This window comes from Thermobia domestica, chromosome 17, assembly GCF_964235325.1.
Source record: "Thermobia domestica chromosome 17, izTheDome1.hap1.1, whole genome shotgun sequence".
NCBI classification, from domain to species: Eukaryota; Metazoa; Arthropoda; class Insecta; order Zygentoma; family Lepismatidae; genus Thermobia; species Thermobia domestica.
Window position 1 is genome coordinate 128956603 of NC_137470.1, and position 19819 is coordinate 128976421.

A 19819-nucleotide genomic window follows, 5' to 3' on the forward strand; every position below is an offset into this window, starting at 1 on the left:
TGCAATTCCTATATCTCAAAAACTAAAGCTGTTAGGGGAAAACTAATGCCATATTTGGATTCAGCGTCCCAATTCTACTTCAAATCAGCTAAGAACCACCCGGCACCAAAACCACTGTAAGCCAGTGTAATGCGATGAAATGTAAAGTATACCAAACGCAACTAGATTTTTGCAATTTAAAGAATGAAAGCTGATCGTCACATGAATACTATTATAATGCTACAAAAGAGCAAGGCACAACTGTTGGTTTCATTTCGTTAAGAATAAAGATGAATTCCAGCGGATTATTCTCGATCTAATCAGCACAATGCCTGACAGAGTGAGCTCCGCAAAGTGCATGATTGCTTGCTGTTAACTTCTGCTGTATTTGTGGAAGCTGCCATTCTAAGGAATAATAACAATAGAGTGATAATTTATTTTATTTTTAAAATAATACAAATGCAATTTAAACGTCAGATGTATGCTTATTTGTTATGTTTTTCTATAACGCACAGCTCCAATGAACGAATTTTGCTGCATCTAAACATTACTCTTAAAGAAACCTGGAATTACACTTCGACAATAAACCTACCATTAACAGTAATGTAGATTACTTTACTAAGTCCACTTCCAATTTCATTGTTAGCTTGACAAAGATAATATCCCTCATCTTGTTCGCTTGCAGATTGAATCACTAAAGATCCATTTGTGGAAAGGATGTATCTCGCCATTGTGTAGTCTAACCTTTGATATCCTGATGATGTTTGACCTACGAAGAAAATATTGAAAGTATTAATTATCATTAGTTTATGCCTTAAAATAATGTTAGCTATATTCATTAATCAATTAAAGAAAAAAAGTAAATAAAACATGAAGCATGGCTTTGCTTAGGTTAAAACAAGATATTAGAAAAACTTTCTGGTAATCTAATATAAATAAAATAAAGAGTTTGTTTGTGTGTTTGTCTGACTGTATGTCTGTCTGTCTGTGTGCGACCTGGGGACCAGACGAGTGGACCGAGAGTTACCAAATTTTGGTCAGTGGTACCTTGGCCCAGGCCCCAGATCAAGACGAAGCCCTTTTTTTTTCAAACTTCGAACCAGGGGGTCTCAGGGGGTGTTTACCGGAACCGGTTTGGGAACCAGACAAATTGACCGAGAGTTACCAACTATTAGTCACGAATACCTTGGTCCAGGCTCCAGACCAAAGTTAAACATTTTTTTTTTAATTCGAAACAGAAGGGTTTCAGGGGGGCGTTTACCGGGATATGTAAAAGTAGTAGAAAATGACCAATATTAGTGTTGAATTCATAGTTTTCGCGGTCGATGAAATCAAAGGTGAAACTCCGATCGCATTAACTTCCAAATTCACGCTATTCGGCTCCGGGTCGGGGGTCAGCGGGGAGGGGGGCGAAACGTAAAAGTAATCCAAAATGACTGATATTAGTGTCAAATCCACAGTTTTTGCGGTCGCTGAGGTCAGTGGTTACACTTCCATTAGCGATGGCTTGCAAATTCAGCTACAATTGTATGCGGACCGGGGGTTGGCAGGGGGATAACAAGACATGTCAAAAATAGAAGAAAATGACCTATATTAGTATCAAATCTATAGTTTTCGCGGTCGCTGAGATCAATGGTGATACTCCCACAGGCGTTGACTTCGAAATACAGACCCCGTGCGAAACATGTGTATATTCAACTAGTCTAATATAAATAAAATGAAGAGTTTGTGTTTGTCTTTTCCTTTGTGTGTCTTTGTGCGACCTGGGTGCAGACGAGTGGACTGAGAGTTACCAAATTTTGGTCACGGATACCTTGGTCTACGCTACAGACAAAGTTGAATCGATTTTTAGAAAATTCGAAACAGGAGGGTCTCAGGGGGCATTTAACTGGACATGTAAAACTAGTTGAAAATGATCAATATTAGTGTCGAATTCATAGTTTTCGAGGTCGCTGAGATCAATGGTTAAACTCCGATTTCATCAACTTCCAAATTAACCTCATTCGGCTGCGGGCCGAGGATCACCGGGGGGGGGGGGAGATGATACCGAGATATGTAAAAATAATCCAAAATTACGGATATTAGTGTCAAATCCGTAGTTTTCACTGTCGCTGAAATCAATGGTGCCACTTCTATTAGGGATTATTTTCAAATTCAATTACCATTGTATGTTGGCCGGGGGTCACCTGTGGGTGATGGTTACCGAGACATGTAAAAATAATCCAAAATGACAGATAATAGTGTCAAATCCATAGTTTTCGCGGTCGCTGAGATGAATGGTGATAGTCCCACAGGCGTTGACTTCCGAATACAACCTTCATCGGCTGGAGGCCAGAGAAATTGTTTCTAAAATTTCGAACCATGGGTCCTCAGGGGGCTTTTCCGGGATATGTAAAAGTAGTAGAAAATGGCTGATACCTTTTTTTCCTTTCGTTGTTCAGTTTCTTTACATAGATATTTTATCTGACGCATGCGAAGAGTGGGTTTTTCAGCTATTATTTTATATCATTAGCCTCTTTATATTTTGTTAGTATTTATTATTATTTCTTGCATAAAGAAGAAAAAGTCACCTACTGGTGCCTTTGGCAAATACAGAGTTGTCAAAATTTAAAGCTTGTTCTAATAATAACAATACTATATTTTACTGTCGATGGATTAAGATTGTTTCCTTCACGTACTGCCGCAAATAATTGATTTATTACAATTATGTTTGAAGTGTTAAGAACTTAACCTTAATTCCCTATATGCAATCACACTTCTTGTGAGAGCTAAGCTTTAAATATTGACGATATCTCGTAGCTTACAGTTTCCTAATATTCAACGGACCGTTCCAAACAGTAATAAATGACAAATGAATTCAAGGAATAAACATATTGCTGGATGGTCCACGATTTAGGAACCTGTGATACTTCGAAAATAATCATTCGTATTTTAATTCAAATATCTGAGTGCTCTCTTGAAATCTAAGCTTATAAATCTACGTTCATGTGCTGTACTTGATAAATGCACACAGTTTTCAAGATGAAATCACTAGAAACTTGTGTATTTTGAAGGTATAAGCTATTGAAACTTTGGGTGCAGTACATACCAGTAGAATATACGTTTGCATCTAGTTTAGAGGCCAAACTAGTGAAAACACCATTCTTATGTGAGAATGAATCAGAAACAACACATCCAACAAAAGATGTACATGATAAATAATGCATATATTTTACAGTATAACAATATTAGATTATTAAAATTTGTCTATTCAATGCATGCTGTATATATATAAACAATGTACATATTCCAATATTCCAAAACATAAGATCCAACAATGAGTGCATAATGAGTTGTCAGTATTCACACAGTTCCACGTGCATCCGAACGAACTTCATTTTATCAATCATTCGACAATTATTAATTTATATTTGTCTTCTTTAATCTATGAGGCATTACGTTGGACATTAAAAATTTCCTTTAATTCCATCAATATTGAGGATATCGGGAGAAAATTTGTGAATATGTTCGGTAGTATTTATTATGCTGGTAAAGCTGTTTACAAAAGCATGCTCCCATATCTCAATAGAATTAAATATAACGTTACTTGACATTAACGCAGTTATAATCAAGCTACTAAAAGAACGATAAGTGAAAAACCGTTTGCATTTATTAGCAATAATGAACCATGTGAAAAATCTTATACATAAAACGGAACTTTTGTTGTTTTCTCCTTTATACAGATATCCCCTATTAACTGGTATACTTTTAACTTCACAAACTTCTAGGTAACTCTAGGAAAGAAGTTGTAGGCTATTTAAAATTTCCAAAACACATATTATAAGGGGTAAATAGTGTTCAAGATTTTTCCCAAAAGATACGAGGAATTTCCCGGAACAAAAAGTTCCAGGAATTTTGTTGTAGCTCTATTACTCCAATAGAAGTACATATTCATATTAGAAACATAACCAGCAACCAAATTTTATGAAAAATCATCACAAATTGAAAATATGTTTTATAAAAAGATATTTTATAATACACTTCATACACAACGAATAAGTTTTTGGATGAGGAGGTATCATAACTATAGTTGAAAAAGATATAACAAGCATTATTTACATGTTCCTTCACTGATAATATTGACCTATAAATACACATTTTTGAGAATTTTAAAGATAAATTATTTTAAGCAAAAATAATTTACATAAAATTTAAAAGTACCTTTTCCTCTCATCCATGTAATAGAAGGTTCTGGAAAACCACTAGCTTGACAGTGAACTACAACAGAGCCTCCAGCAAGGGTAGCAACATCATAAGGTTCAATCATCCACTGAGGGGCAACTGAAATAATTTACACAACAATATACAATGTAACTTAGTATTATTATATACATTATTTTTGTTGCATACAGAAGGTATTAGGATCGCGGTGGCTCAGTGGTAGAGCGCTCACCTGTTGTACATGGGATACTTGGTTTGATCCTAGCTCGCGCCATGTAGACATTATGGGGTTCGTTTATTTTTCTCGGGTTCTCCTATTTTCTTTATCTCACCATTTAATTCATTATAACCATTACCGTTTCCTTAATCCACCGAGATTAACCGTAAGACATTAAATTAAAACAGATATAAAGTTATTATAATAACTCAATATTTCATCGTTCTGTTTAACTTGCTTTTCTTTTTACCTTTATCTTTCATTATTTTACTACTATTATTAATTCCGACTTTCATAACTCAGCTTCTGACACACTACATTGTAAATTATTTTGATCACTTTCCGAAGCATAAGTGCAACATCAATAATAATAATAATAATAATAATAATAATGATAATAATAATAATAATAATAATAATAATAATAATAATAATAATAATTATTATTATTATTATTATTATTATTATTATTATTATTATTATTATTATTATTATTATTATTATTATAAATACTTCTAGTGTTTCTAATTACTATGCGTTTCCTGCAATTGCTCTGATAGATGGAATCGATGAATGGTAGAAAGGACTTAATTTAGGCTAGTAATTCCTTAGCTCAACCGTCTTTTTTATGTATTTCGGTAAAAGAGTTTTGATTTGTAATTGACAATTCTTTTTTGTGATATTTGACACTTTACGCGTGACGCCAGGCTACAGCAAAATGTCAAAATACGAATTTACGGAAGAGAATCGTATTCCATATTGCAACAAGTATAAACACTTGTACGAGACAATAAAGGGTCTCTTCTCGTAACGGTTTGCGTCAACACAACTCAGAATAGTGTTTTAGTTTGCGATAATCGACATAACAGTTGGAATCAATTTTGTATGTTTTACATAGCGCCCCACAAGTTTGCAAAAATTTATGAAGAACGCGATCCCTAATGGATACATTCGAGTTTCAAATTAAATTTTCAGAACGTTTGGGGATAGTCTGTATTGTAAAACATGAAAACCTAAGATATTTGACGATTTTAAGTTCAGAGGTTAAAGCGTCAAATAATTTAAAATCAAATAAAATAAAACAAGCAACGTAACATGGAGTAAAACAGATACATATTTGAAGAAAGATCCAAACTATATGATGCTATAAATCGACATCAGAACCAGTTAGCTGTTAGTTCTTCAGTACTTATCACACAAATTTGTCATTTTATTTTACTTCCGTCTACTAATTACACGGTTCCAGTTTTTTTCAAATACCAGCTTTCAATATAAAATAGTAATGCATTCATTGAAAATGAACAACAACAACAATGAAACAAAATAAATTACGAACGTAAAAATTATTACATAGCTACTCAAAAAATGTATTATTAAGTACACAAAATGCCACAAAACCTTATTATATGCCAGGCTTGGTATAAATTGTGGATCATAAGAAGCGCAAAATTTGTAAAAGTCAATTGTATCTGCTATTATATTATCGCAAACTAAGACAGATTTTGCGTTCCGTTGACGCAAACCATTAGGGCAAGGGAACACAAAATGAGAAATATAAGCCAATATTTCGATCCCCAGAACGCTTTAAATATGCTTATATATTTTATCAGTTCCTAATATGTGCCTTTCTATTTCTTTACTTTTCCTTTGCTTCAAAGGGGAAAATCTTTCGATTTAATATCCCACTATTATGGCCTTAATCTAAGGGAGACAGGTGATTAAGACAAATGAATGATGATGGAAAAACTGGTCGAATGAAATTGTGGAAGGAAACAGGAATACACCGATAAAACCCACGTACACATATTGTTTACCACAAACGTACTTAGTGGGAATCCAACCTAGGACCCCGCAGTCTACCACTAAGCCACTGTGCCCCTTGCTACATAAATTAAGACAATTGTATTTTTCCCCTTTCGATTTGTGCCAAAGTTTGCAAAGAAGGAAAAAGAGTCCAAGAGACAAAGTATTTCAAAATTAGCAAAATGTTTACTGGAAATTGGAAGTCGTTATGTGTAGAAGAAAAGTATTTCTTGAAGCGAACTGGAATATCTTAGTAGAAGTGCAAAAGAAAGTTAGGATAAATACCACGGCACCAATTTCTTTACAACTTGAGGTGAAGGGTTTAAATATATGTGTTTCATTGTGATATATCTGAGCAACAATCCAAGCAAATATATCCAGATCCTAGGTACTAGAGAACACTTTTGGGTATCGAGCCCTTTCCACTCCCCTAAAATCGGCTTCAATGGATGAAGTGATATGGTAACAAAAATGGGATGAACATGAATTGGAGATTAAATCTCTAATTACCAGGTTACATTTCGGTCACCAGCAGTGATTTCAAATTTCAAAATGAGCAAATAGGACTAATAACGCCATTCATGGCCTAAAATATCCCAATGAGTGTTAATACCAAATATGCTTTATACATAGTTTTATAAATGAAACATTGTAGAAGTTGCTCTAAATAATTTATATGTCTTGAGTAATAATTACGAGAAACTTGTTCATTTTTTCTTAAAATTGGGACATTTAGGCGTCCGTTTGAGAATCAAAGAAAAGAGGACAGGTGTAATAAAAAACGGAACAGCTAAAAAGGCCGTTTGGGTACCTTATAAAGGGATGAACCGAAATCTTACGTATGGACCTTTACACTATGTGAGTCCAGGGGCAAGAATTAGAATGCAATAAATTTTATAAATGTTGTGATCGGAAGGGATGCAAGTATATGGCACGTCATCTGTTGGGAAAATAATGGCTCGCATAGTGAGGACGATACTTCTGTAGAAGGTTGAAAATAAATGCATTCCCTTTGCTGATAAGATAATTGTTGTTTCAAAATTGAAGATGAAAATTAAACTAATTTACTGAAATACTGTGAAATAAAGCCATAAAAAATAAATTAAATTGGAGGGAAAGGAACCATATCAACCACTGGACAAAAGAAAGCAAATTTAGATTGTTTTATCAGTAAAGGTTTGAAACCTTAATAGAAAACAAGGTAAAAAGAAAAGAACACATTGTGGAAAAGAAAATCACGCTTTATGGGTTTATACATAAACAATAATACAAATTTCGTTAAATATTTAAGGATGCCAGGAAAATATTAACATGCCATGATATAAATAGTGGTTAAAGGTTTCATTTCTGTTGGAATGTTCGCCTCAGATTCAAACCCAAGTGGTATTTTGAATCCAACTTTAAGTAGGAGGTCCTGTTCTATATAAAGTGTGTCCCAAAAGTAAAGGTAAAAAGTAAAACCGCAAATTCCTGCCACTAAAACAAGAAAAAATATTTGTATGACATATAGTCCGGAAATGGACAGTGGCGGAGGTAGATAGCTTCGAATGTGAAGTGGGAAGAAACTTCACACTTAGGGAATGGAACTTACTGATTTACAAAACCGCATTGAAAATGGGTGTGCACAGTTACGCAACACATCGAGAGTGATGGCATGCATTCGAAACTCACGATTAGTGCGTTTGCATGGATGTGGGAGGACAGCACTTAAACATCTTCTGTAGGTACGTTTATTGTTAGTTTGTAGTGTTATTCTGTGTAAAGTACTACGTTACGAGTACAATACGTCATTGTGGATTCTGCCTGTTATTTCACTACATGACACGACTAATTGCACTTGTTCTTATTTCTACCCTCTTTCTGCAAGCTTCAGTCTGGTATACCACTTCCCATTGCCCCCTGAGATTATGCAACCATGCTAGGTGACTTTTGCTTTGACTCACATTGTAAATGTGCGTGCAATTGTTCCGTGAATAACTTTTATCTGTATGGTTTCCATCTTTACTCCACCGTTTCATTACCTCTGCCTTACAGACATTCGGTGAAACCCTAAATGACAAATGGAGAATCTCTGGCGCATTTATGTAACATGTGTTTAGCATGTGAAGCCAATATGATTTTTATGTCTTTCTGAACCCCCTTCCTAGCACCTATCATTGTTCCACTGGCAGGTGTGAAGTTTATTTCCCACCACGATCGAAACTGTGTAGCTCTGCCCCTGTCCATTTCCGGATTAAGTGTCATATAAACATTTTCTCTTGTTTTGGTGTCAGGAATCTTTGAGGTTTCATTTTGCACCATTACTTTTATTCTTTTATTCTGCCTTATATTCTGACAAACAAATGTATCCATGAAGATAGTGCGGATAATGGTCATGACACCTTCCTGTGGAGTCGTGGCACTTCGTATGAGTGTAGATTACGGAAGAGAGTTGGTGAAGTCTGGAAAGATATTGCCAGTTAAAACCGCTGTATAGAGTTCGAAATATTGAACACAAGCATTATCAGTGTGAAAAAAAATAATATGGCTACTGTGTGGATTCTAAATCGGCCATATACAGAAACAACAAAGCAAAAAGAACGCAAGTAAAATCATGCAGGGTTTTGAGGTTCGATGGAGTTAAATATCACCAACCAGAACTAATATGTTGAAGTAGAGAAATAAAGTCTTCAGCTAAATTAAGTATGAAAGAGGCTCTACAAAATGTAAGACGTTGCATGCAAAGCGAAATATGTTCTGCTGTTGTAGGATCGCTTGATAGATCGCTCATGAAGTCAACAAAGAAACATTTTACCGAGTTGAAACACTATATGATGCTTGCAAATTTCGCCATTGTCATTCGTCAATGACTCGACAGGACATTTACATACAGCTGGATAAGAAACGGAAGCGAACAATTATTTACTCTGTTGTTTTGTTCCTATGTAGTCCATCAGACTGCACCATGCATATAAATTTGGCTCCGAGGAAACAATGAGGCTGCCTTGTCTGGAAAAAGGTAATTAAACTGTTGTCTCATTTCGAAAAGTAGTTTTTTCTTTCAAAGAGTTTCCTACCGCCTCGTGTCTTGTCACGGCATCTCGTATTATCTCGTGAAAGCTAGCATAATGCGTCATGAGGCTTATAGTGAGGAAGTGCGCCAATGCCGATATGATCCCCACTAAACCTTAAAAGTGACTGTCCAAATGCGCCTCCCAAGAAGTGACGTCGAGAATAATTCGAAAAATAAACGTAATGCAATATTAGACTGTATTGTGATCATTCAGAAAACCATTTTGACATCCTAGATGCCTAACGGGCACATTTCCGTTTTTTGTCACTCAACAATGTAATTATAATTGTAAACAGAAAACAACTAACTAGAAACAAGAGCTTTATTGGAATTTTTCGCCACCCTTGCACACCTGCAGCTTACTTATTCCATCTTACCTTTCACTAAAAGCTGAGCTGTATGATTTGTAGTGGCGGCAGAGTTACTGGCCACACACGTGTATTGGCCACTGTGTTGAGCTGTAATCTTCTTGAAGACCAAAATGCTGAAAAACTCATCCATTTTCTCTTCCACTTGAAGCATCGGCGAAAGCTGAACACCATCTTTCAACCAGGAGAAATGGATAGGAAGGTCACCGGATGTGACGCTGCACGACACTTGAGCACGACCTCCTTCTTGAAGATTCGGTGAAAACGAAAACGGTTCAACAACTGGAGGACCTGTTGATATATATACGTATAATCATATATTACATGTAAATGAAATGTGACGGAAGGTCTTGATAATTATACAAGTACAGCTGTGTTCCTCACATAAAAAAATATGTATTTATATACAGACCCGTATTTATATATTGTGCGTCCCTGTGCTGTAAATAATTTGCCGCACCTGCACAAAATTATCCCCCCGAAAACGACCAATATTAGAGTTGAATTCATAGTTTTTGGAGTCACTGAGAATAGTGACAGTTTTAATTTAATTCAACTTATACTCCACTCTCCAGGGAGGGGCAAGATCTTAAAAGTTATCGAAAACGACAGATACTAATGTTAAATTCAAAGTTTTGCGTTCCCTGAGAGGTTATGTTTAGCAGAAGGGGTCCAAAAAAAATAATAAAATAAAAATAGAAAAAAATAAAATTTACAGGAGATATGGATGTTGCAAATACTTGGAATTAACATAATGTAACCAAATCCAACCTAAAATAACCTAAGCTAACCTGAACTAATCTAAACTAACCTAATATTAGTAGAAATATGCGAAATTCTATCATTTTTTTTTTTTTGGAAAATTATGCTGGACTCGTACACTAACATATTGTAACATAAACTAACCTAAACTCACCTAAACTAACCTAACGTAACCTAATGTGAACAGAATTAAAGAAATTATAACATTTTTTAGAAACCATTGCTGGACTCCTTCTGCTAACCATTCGCCTCGTTGAATTTAACGATATCAGTTTTCATGCTGTTCAAGTTCATCCTCACCCATTTGGGTGGGGGTGGGGGAGAATGATTTTATAAAATAATCAGATAAGCTAGCAAATTAGTAACTAATGTAATTAGAGCTAATTAAATATAATAACGCATTTTCTTGCGCTTGCGCGGGACTCTGCAGGTTCCTAGTTTTAAATATTACTTTATTGTGAATCTTTTAAAAAAATCCAAAATTTTGCAGCTCCCCAAATTCTACCGCCATGTGCTCGAGCACAGAACAGCACTTACCTAAATACGGACCTGCTTATATACAGGGTGGATCATTTAACTTGATACGTCCCTGTCACTTCAAATTAATAGACAAAAGAACTGAGATTTTGAACCATGCAAATATTCGCAGGAGAACATTGCTTGCAATACTATGTGATGTCAGCATGTTACCTGTGTTTCAAGCCCAACATAAAGTTATATTTTTTTTTTCAAATAACACTACGTCAGGTTATTGCATATCTCGAATCTACATATTAAACGAAATCTTACAATATCATGTTTGTAATTCACTGTAAACTTAGGACGATACAGTATTGCAAACTTAAAAAAAAATGTGGCTTGTGTAGCCGTAATAACGCAAGTGATACAGACGGGCCAATACATATCCATAGTACTATTGTGTCTAATACTATGATCATGATATCGTGAATTTCGAATGAATAGGAACATAGATACAAGGAATTTAACATATGATATTTTTCAAAAAGCCTTCATTACGAAAAAAAAAACTGCTTAGGTAAATTCTACATCCAACTGCACAGATTATTTTCAATGGACTTGAAAATCGTAATCCTATTTTCAGTAATTTTTATTTTTAACCGTTCTAGAGATATGGTTAATACTGTTAAAGTTTGAAACACTGTTTAAAATTATGTAATTCAGAGGATTTGTTGAAATTGCCATTGAAAATATTGATGTAATGTTATAGAAGCAAAGTGAATACGCAAATAAATGCACAAATACGCCATTTTAAAAAGTATTATTTTATTTCCCGTGTGGATTGAGATATCAAATTGTTGTAAGTGGCATTATATATATATATATATATATATATATATATATATATATATATATATATATATATATATATATATACAAGGGCGGATCCAAGGGGGGAGCTACGGGGCTATAGCCCTCCCCTTGACGCTCAGGTTTACACTAGATAAAATGGGCTTCAATTCTGCTTTACACTGGATAAAACGGCAAATTATATATATAGAAGCACTTTCAAAAAGTTTAATTTTCAATTCCTTTTAACATTGTTTCTATAGTTTGCTCAAAATAAGTGATGTGGTTACTTTAGTATCCATACTAATATACTTTGGTAATACATTTTTAAAAACCCGTTTCTTGCGTTATTACTCTGATAGAACCCTCCAAAAATAGTTTTTTTTTTCAATGTTTGTGATACTGTAACGTCCTTAGTTAGCTACACTGAATAATGAATATCATATTGCAAGTTCTTGTGTTACATGTTGATATGAAATATGTAACAACTTTACGTAGTGTGTCTTTTGAGAAAGTATAACTTTAGGTAGTTTTAGTAGCACTTCCTCCTGTCGAAATTTACGTGGTATAATTTTTCTTTTTGTTAGTTTAAAAGATGCAAGGTTGTACCTGTATAAATGGTCCATCTTATATACACACAAATTTGCTCTAAGGAATTTCATTACCTCCAATAGTAAGCAGGAAATGAAGAACAAACTTTGTACCTGAAATTTTCACATTAGAGAACAACAATATTTATCTTCCATTGATAGGAGACGCGTTGTCCTCATTTCAGAGGAAAAGTGTTTACCAGATACAGATTTTCGGTAGCCCATAGTAATATTGACTCAAGTGTAAACGAACTGACCCTCAGACAATCAGAGTAATTATGGAGTTACGAGACTAGAATCAGCTATCTCTGAGGTCAATGACCTTAACTTTGGGGTACTTAACATACCCCGAACATTTCGAAGGGGTACAATAACCCACTCCTCTTAAATTTGGAAATAATTATTAGGAAACTAAAAATTCAAGAAAGGATTGTCTTAATCATGCTAATCAGGTGAATCGTGTTATGCTTCAAATGTGTACTCTTAACAATTTGGGGGTCCTATTTTGTCCCCTTGAATGGATAAGTATTGCTTTTTTACATTATTTAATGACCAATGTAAATGCAAGAGCATATACACATGGAAAAATTGCATTGACTGATTGTTTGAAATCATATGACTCAATGGGTGAACCAATGGTTCCAAACTTTTTATAAGGATGCATTGGCACGGCCGTGTGCTAGTTTCAAATTACACAAATAATATCATATGATCATAAGACTTCACACAATACATTTATAGCAAGGAGAAACTACCAAAGCATATGCTTACAAAATTTGGTTCCTACATTTTGAGAGTTGTGCATTGTACCCAGCGCTTTTTGTTTTAATGTATCGTCTAAGACAAGTGTTTGCGTTTATCGTAAAAAAATGCTAATTCATCGATTAGAAGATAACATAAGATGAAGCAATCATTTAAGTTCAGGTGAGCAAGTTGAAACTAGTATAAGAGATATAAACAAATATAAAGAGTATTAATATAATGGCTGTGTTCATAGTGATTACATGTAGTGAAGCTTAGGTGCTAGAAAAGAAGAAGATAAATACATTACAAAACAAAAAGAAAGAAGGTTAGTGAACAAAAAAATACTCATACTATTATTAATGCACTTGGTTATATGATTAGCATATGCGCTTTGCCGATGAAGAGCAATGTTCAATTAGGTCTCGTATATCCACGATAAAGAATGTGGTGGTGAACTTTACAAGGACCAACCAATAGTAATCATTTATGTCCTTGAGAAATATATTGAAGGAATACAAAAAAATATTGGTACATTATGTTTGCACATGGACTTTCTGCTTACAGAGAAAAACAAAAACAAACATTTTTATTCAATCAAGACGTAATTCATATACATTGTTTTTGAACACATTATAAATAACTGTTTTGAAAAACGCTTTATGTCTAACATTAACTTATAATTGAATGGATATCTCTACAAAGATTTGAAACCATTCATGTCACAAAATAAGATTTCCCACAATCATTAGGTCCACCGACTTTACATGTAAATGGATGTTTCCATTTTGTCTACATTATGAATACTGAAACACTGTTTCATACTAAAGACATTTAAAAGTTTCACTGTCAATCGTTCAACTTATCCAATTTGACGAAAAAATTAAAAGATTTCATTTTATTTTTAAAAAGTTTAACCATTAACTGTTAAAGTTTTCTGGTTTGAAAAAAAAAGAGCTTTAAATGCATTCTTTCTCCCGCTCTTCCTTCCTATTTGCTCTCGCATACAAAATGTTTATGAGTAAGTTTTTGTAATTGTAAAACAATGTTCACACATCTACATTTATAATAAATGATTATGAACTTATTAATCACTGAGTTTGCTTTCAGGAAATAAAACGATAATTACCATTTATGGTAATATTTTCCTTCTTTTTCTATCAAAGAATTCGTCCCTATCCATCTGCAAGACTGATTGATCACATATTCGTTTCTTTCTAACTGCAATATTAAGAAACATACATTCTTCTATTCTACAAGCCCAGAAATTGCATATATATATATATATATATATATATATATATATATATATATATATATATATATATATATATATATATATATATATATATATATCACTTCATTCCTCACCAAAATAAGTTTGTTCTAGAAAACCGAATGTGATTTATTTTCTGGAAGAGAATTTCGTAAAAAGAAACAACTTTTTAAACAAAAATTAATTCATGTTTTCATTTAAAAAATTACACATGCTGTATTTTCAAGACAAAATTTCATAAGCTCTTTTAAACATGTTTTTTATACTTTCTTCAAAGAAATTTTGAAATGAAAAATTTCAACAAGAATTTTTAAAATTAAAATTTAAATTGAGATTTTGATAATTGAGATTTTAAAACTTAAATTGAGATTTTGATAAAAGAATTTGAACTGAAAATTTTGAAGAAAAAATGTTACGGTTAGTCGTTAACCGTATCTGATTTAATTTTGAAAATCTTGAACGGGTAACCGTTAAATGTATCGGATTCTTTAAGTTTATTTGCTTTATTGTTTAATATATTTCGTTTGATTTGTCTTAACAGTTTCTCATGAACATTTTTAATTGATAAACTTCTAATTTGACATTTTTTTGGTAAAAATGTTTAATATATTTAGTTTGAAATTTTTTTTGCTTAACATTTTTTAGTTCCTTCATATAGTTTGAATTTCCTTAACAATCTAATTTAATATTCTTTTATTTGAAAAATAGTTCATTTTTTTAAATAATTACCTTGAATGAATATTTTAATTGAATTTTAATTTGAAAATATTTTTCTTTAGAAAAATTTAAGTTGAAAAATGCTGGTTCCAAAAATTTATTTTTGTTAATGTGCGCTAGAAATTTTCAATACAAGGTGTCTGGAATGGAACTGACGGTTTTTAAAATGTATAGATTTAATATGGTCACAGATACAAAAGAAAAAATGCATTTTAAAGGTGACCTCAAAAAGTTTATTGTGTCTTACTTGCAAGTCATTCTAACTCAGTGTAACTCCACGAGAGCTCCATTTGTAACTCTGACAATATCCAGCCTGAACTCAATCTCTCTCAACGTACTCTGTAACATTTGAGGTGTTACTGAAGCAATCACATTCCTAATACGGTTCTTCAGATCATCAAGTTACGCACCTTTTCACCAGAATAAACAAGGTCTTTTACATACCCCACACGAAGAAGTCCAGGGGGTAACATCAGGAGCCATCTAATTGGCCAAGCACGGCCTATCCAACGGCCAGGAAATTCTGTATCAAGGTACTCCTCACTTGTAAGCTCCAATGTGCCGGGGCACCATCCAATTGGAATATCACTTGAGGTTGCTAATGTTATAACTGGAGAACAGCAAAATATTGAAGCATGTCTAAGAACACATTTCCTGTTATGGTTTAATGTATGTCAAGATAGCCCCTCCCCCACTTTAGAAAATTGAAAAAAATGACTAGGTTATTCGTTTGTACTACGTTTGTACCGTTAGTAACGAAAATATTTTCGTTTGTACAATTTTCCTTATAGGGTTACTTGAGGGGTCAACTGGGGGCTATCTTGGCGCTAAAATAGCCCCCCCCGTATCACAGCACAAAATTGAAATACACCATTAGAAAGCAACTCGTTTGTACCGTTTGTACCGAGAAAAGTCCCGCAAGATAGGCCCCGTAATGTGTACTTTTTCCATGCCCATTAGTAAGTATTATGCGTTTATTCATGTGATTGATGTGTATTTAGAATTCTGCTTTTGCATATCCAAATAAAAAAAAGAACGTTTCTGCAATAACTCAACGTTAGAATTGAATCGGCGAGTGGGAAAACAGTGTGCGTCAAAAATAAGCCATTTTGAAGTAAAGGCAAAAATAACACTAAGGATGTAGAACTACAAGTTGTAATGAAGAGCAGTACAATTTGCAAGACCTCTCACGTTATAGCAGAATGCTATAATGTCGACTGTACATTTGAGGCATTAACAAAAGAAAGTTCTTTCTTCAAATATCTCAAAATGCATTTTGTGGACTAGTAGTGTTTTTTCCACTAACTAATTCAATTAAATTTTCTCTATTTCTGCCCTTTCCGTAAGTAAATACCGTATTATTCAGCAATGGCATACTTGCTTTCCCCAAATGCCATCCCATCTTTATCGAAAACTATCAGGGTACAAACAAAACTTTTTTCGATACAAACGGTACAAACGATTTGTTTTCGAATGGTGTATTTCAATTTTTTGTGCTGTGATACGGGGGGCTATCTTGGCGCCAAGATAGCCCCACCGCCACAAATGTCATCCCCTCTTTCTCGAAAACTATCAGGGTACAAACAAAACTTTTTTCGGTACAAACGGTACAAACGATTTGCTTTCTAATGGTGTATTTCAATTTTTTGTGCTGTGATAAGGGGGGCTATCTTGGCGCGAAGATAGCCCCCAGTTGACCTCTCAAGTAACCCTATAAGGAAAATGGTACAAACGAAAATATTTTCGGTACAAATGGTACAAACGTAGTACAAACGAATGACCTAGTCATTGTTTCAATTTTCTAAAGTGGGGGAGGTTATATTGCCAGACGTTATGGTTTACTCTATGAAAAAGTGGGGGCCTGTAACTGCACTATGTGTTAAAGCACACCAGACTTTCAATTTGGGACTGTCTATAGAATGTTTTATGTACGAATGCGGATTATCAGATCCCCGTATTCTAACATTGTGTCTGTTAACACAACCAGACAAGTTGAAAGTTGCCTCATCAGAGAAAACAACGTTCAATAGGAAATTATGGTCATAATCAATCCTGTCCAGAATTTCAGTAGCAAATGCCGCTCTCTGTAGGTTATCGTTGGGCTTAATTTCTTGAAACAATTGCACCTCATACGCGCGCAAACGTAATTGTTTGCGTACCACATCGTGCACTGTTGAACTTGGAATTACCAATTGCCTGCTCACTGCGCGAATTGGCTTCCTCGGGCTACGTGAGAAACACTCTCTTATTGCTTCCATATTTTCTTCTGACACACGAGCTCCTTCGTGGCTAAGCGGTTAGGGTACGCGCCTTTGGCGCGGGATACCCGGGTTCGATTCCCGGCGGCAGCTCATGTGGTTCGGATTCCACTTTAATCAGTAGGTCCACGTCTCATATAGCCTCGCTGCTGAACGGAACGTAAAACTCAAAATCAATCAATCAATCTTCTGACACACGCGATTTAGCACTGCTGTGTTGTTTCACTACACTCCCCGTTGATAAAAATTGATCCTTCCACGCCTGGATACTGTTGCGTGATGGAGGATTCTTGTGACAAACATGTCGAAAGTTTCGTTGAACTTGAACAATACTTTTCGTCTCTGCAAACCATCACACGCATTGCGCCTTTTCGACTGCCGATGCCATTTCTGTTTATCGGCGATACTATCGCCGTCACCTGTAGTTTTTCAAATGTGAAAATTTGCTGAACAAAACTTCTTTTCAGTTTTCCTTCAGTATGAATGTTTTTTTTCCTTCTGTATCTTTGACCATACTAAAACTATCAGTCCTGTCAGTCCCGTTCCGGGCACCCTGTAATTTTGTTGCTAAAATTTTTCATTTAAAAATGTTGATATTTCTTCGTCTATCTGTAAACGTGAACAGAAGGTTTGTTCAAAATAATTTAAACTTTAAAAAAAAATATTTAGCAGGAATGTTTGTCAAAAAAAAAATATTAAATGAAAAAATTCATCAAGAAATTTTGAACGAAGAATTAATTTTTAATTAATTAATTAATTATTTTTTTTATTTTTTGTTTAATGGAAATTTTGGAATGAAAAAATTTTCAGCAAGATTTACAAGATTAACCGACAAACTTATAGTTTGATAGCCAAATTAAACCGTTACTTTTTGGAAAAGTTAAACGGTTAACCGTAAGGAAATATTCTATTTGAAAAACAAAATAAATGGTTTCAAACACTTCGTTTGATAACTGCTTGATTTTCCTTAATTTTACTTTAATTTTGTTTTCGTTTTATAAAATTTTAATTTGAAATTTTTAATTGTTAGTTTTCTAATTTCAAAATTTTGGTTTGATTTCTTTAACAATTTAGTTCAACAAGATTATTTGAAAATGTTAAAAAAAAGTCTTGTGAAAGAATTTGGTTAAGAATTTTCATTGATAAAATTATAATTTAAAAATATTTTCATTTGCATGGAAACAATTACATTGAAACATTGCGTGATATGACAGAAGCAGAGAAGCATCTATTTCAATTAAAGTAACCTTGGTTAAACATGATGTCGCATGAAGGAACCAGAGAACCATCACTTTGCATTCGTTTGTTTTCAAGTACCACACCTTCTAGATAAGTAGTCACTTTAGAGTATGTGAATACTGTGTTAGTATGTCATCTGGGTCATGTGACTTCTAACAACCAATCATACCAGTTTGTCTGTGTGTGCTCCTGCATCGAGAATATGCGTAAAATACGTTATTCGTACAATATATGTTTCCGTAAGCTGCAAAAAATATTTTTTAATATACATTTGTAAACTATATAGACGCATGTGTAGGCAGTGTTCGAAGTGGAAAAAAGCAGAGGCGGTATATTTTATTACGATTTTGACTCGACACACCGGCTATCTAAATGTTGAAACAGAACGCGGGTTGCATAAAATATTGCATTTCTATTTCCATAACTATTCAAAACCATTGAACAGTTTCTGTATAGTTAACAAGGTGAGAGTCATGAAGAGACCTTGATCTTCCAACAACAACTTTATGAAAAAAAAAATCCCCTTATGCTGTATTATAGAGAATTATACACGAAAATGCTCAAAAGCCGAGTTACATATTAACATTTTCCTGCGGGAAATCTTCCGGGCCTCTTATTCGACTGAGAGGTACACCCTATTGCAAACCCCCGGAAGATCCGCCTCATAGTAGACAACTCCTAAATTCACCCATGCTCAAAACACGACATTTATATGCATTAAGGCAAGAAGACACACACACACATAAAAAAGAAAAATCAATATGGCATATCAAAATATAAACTAGATTAACTTCTTTGAATACACTTCAATTTAAAACCAAAAGATAGGAAAAATATAACAAAAGGTCGATGTTGGTAACCTTAGAAATTATTTCTACATCAGAAATAGAATCTTTTTAAGTGCAACACTATTTGTCAATTACTGTGTATAAAAATGGATTTATTAAAGATATTCAGCATCTACTCTCCAATGACGATATGTCTTGATCGCTGAAAAAAAAGGTGATATGCCTTCTTCACTGAAAAACCAGAGGTGCTATGACATATTACCACATATCGTCTCACTTCGACCACTGTGTTTAGGTGATTCCTTCCTCACTTCTCCACCTAATTCACTGAGATTCAGGCATTTGTCTCACTGTTGCGGCAATTTGTCCAAACGCTTTGCTAAAAATCAGAGCTGCGGTTAATAAGCACTATCTCCACATTCTGCTTCACATCTTCATCACTGGTTGACAGGAAGCCAGGTTGTTTGTGTCGAATCTGAACTCTTCTTCAGGGAAACGCAATTGGACATAACGACCTGGTC

General features: G+C 34.1%; 1 protein-coding gene across 3 annotated transcripts in view; it reads right to left on the minus strand.

Moving 5' to 3' along the window:
- LOC145674331 (cell adhesion molecule Dscam1-like) overlaps positions 1–19819 on the minus strand; it is a 1494831-nt gene that overhangs the window by 127952 nt on the left and 1347060 nt on the right. For all 3 annotated transcript variants that reach the window (XM_081744257.1, XM_081744259.1, XM_081744258.1), the window contains exons 13-15: positions 9629–9910; positions 4180–4299; positions 572–748 (exon numbers count right to left, since the gene is read on the minus strand). In XM_081744257.1, coding sequence (XP_081600383.1) covers positions 572–748; positions 4180–4299; positions 9629–9910 — 579 coding nt within the window. The remainder of the gene's footprint in view (positions 1–571; positions 749–4179; positions 4300–9628; positions 9911–19819) is intronic.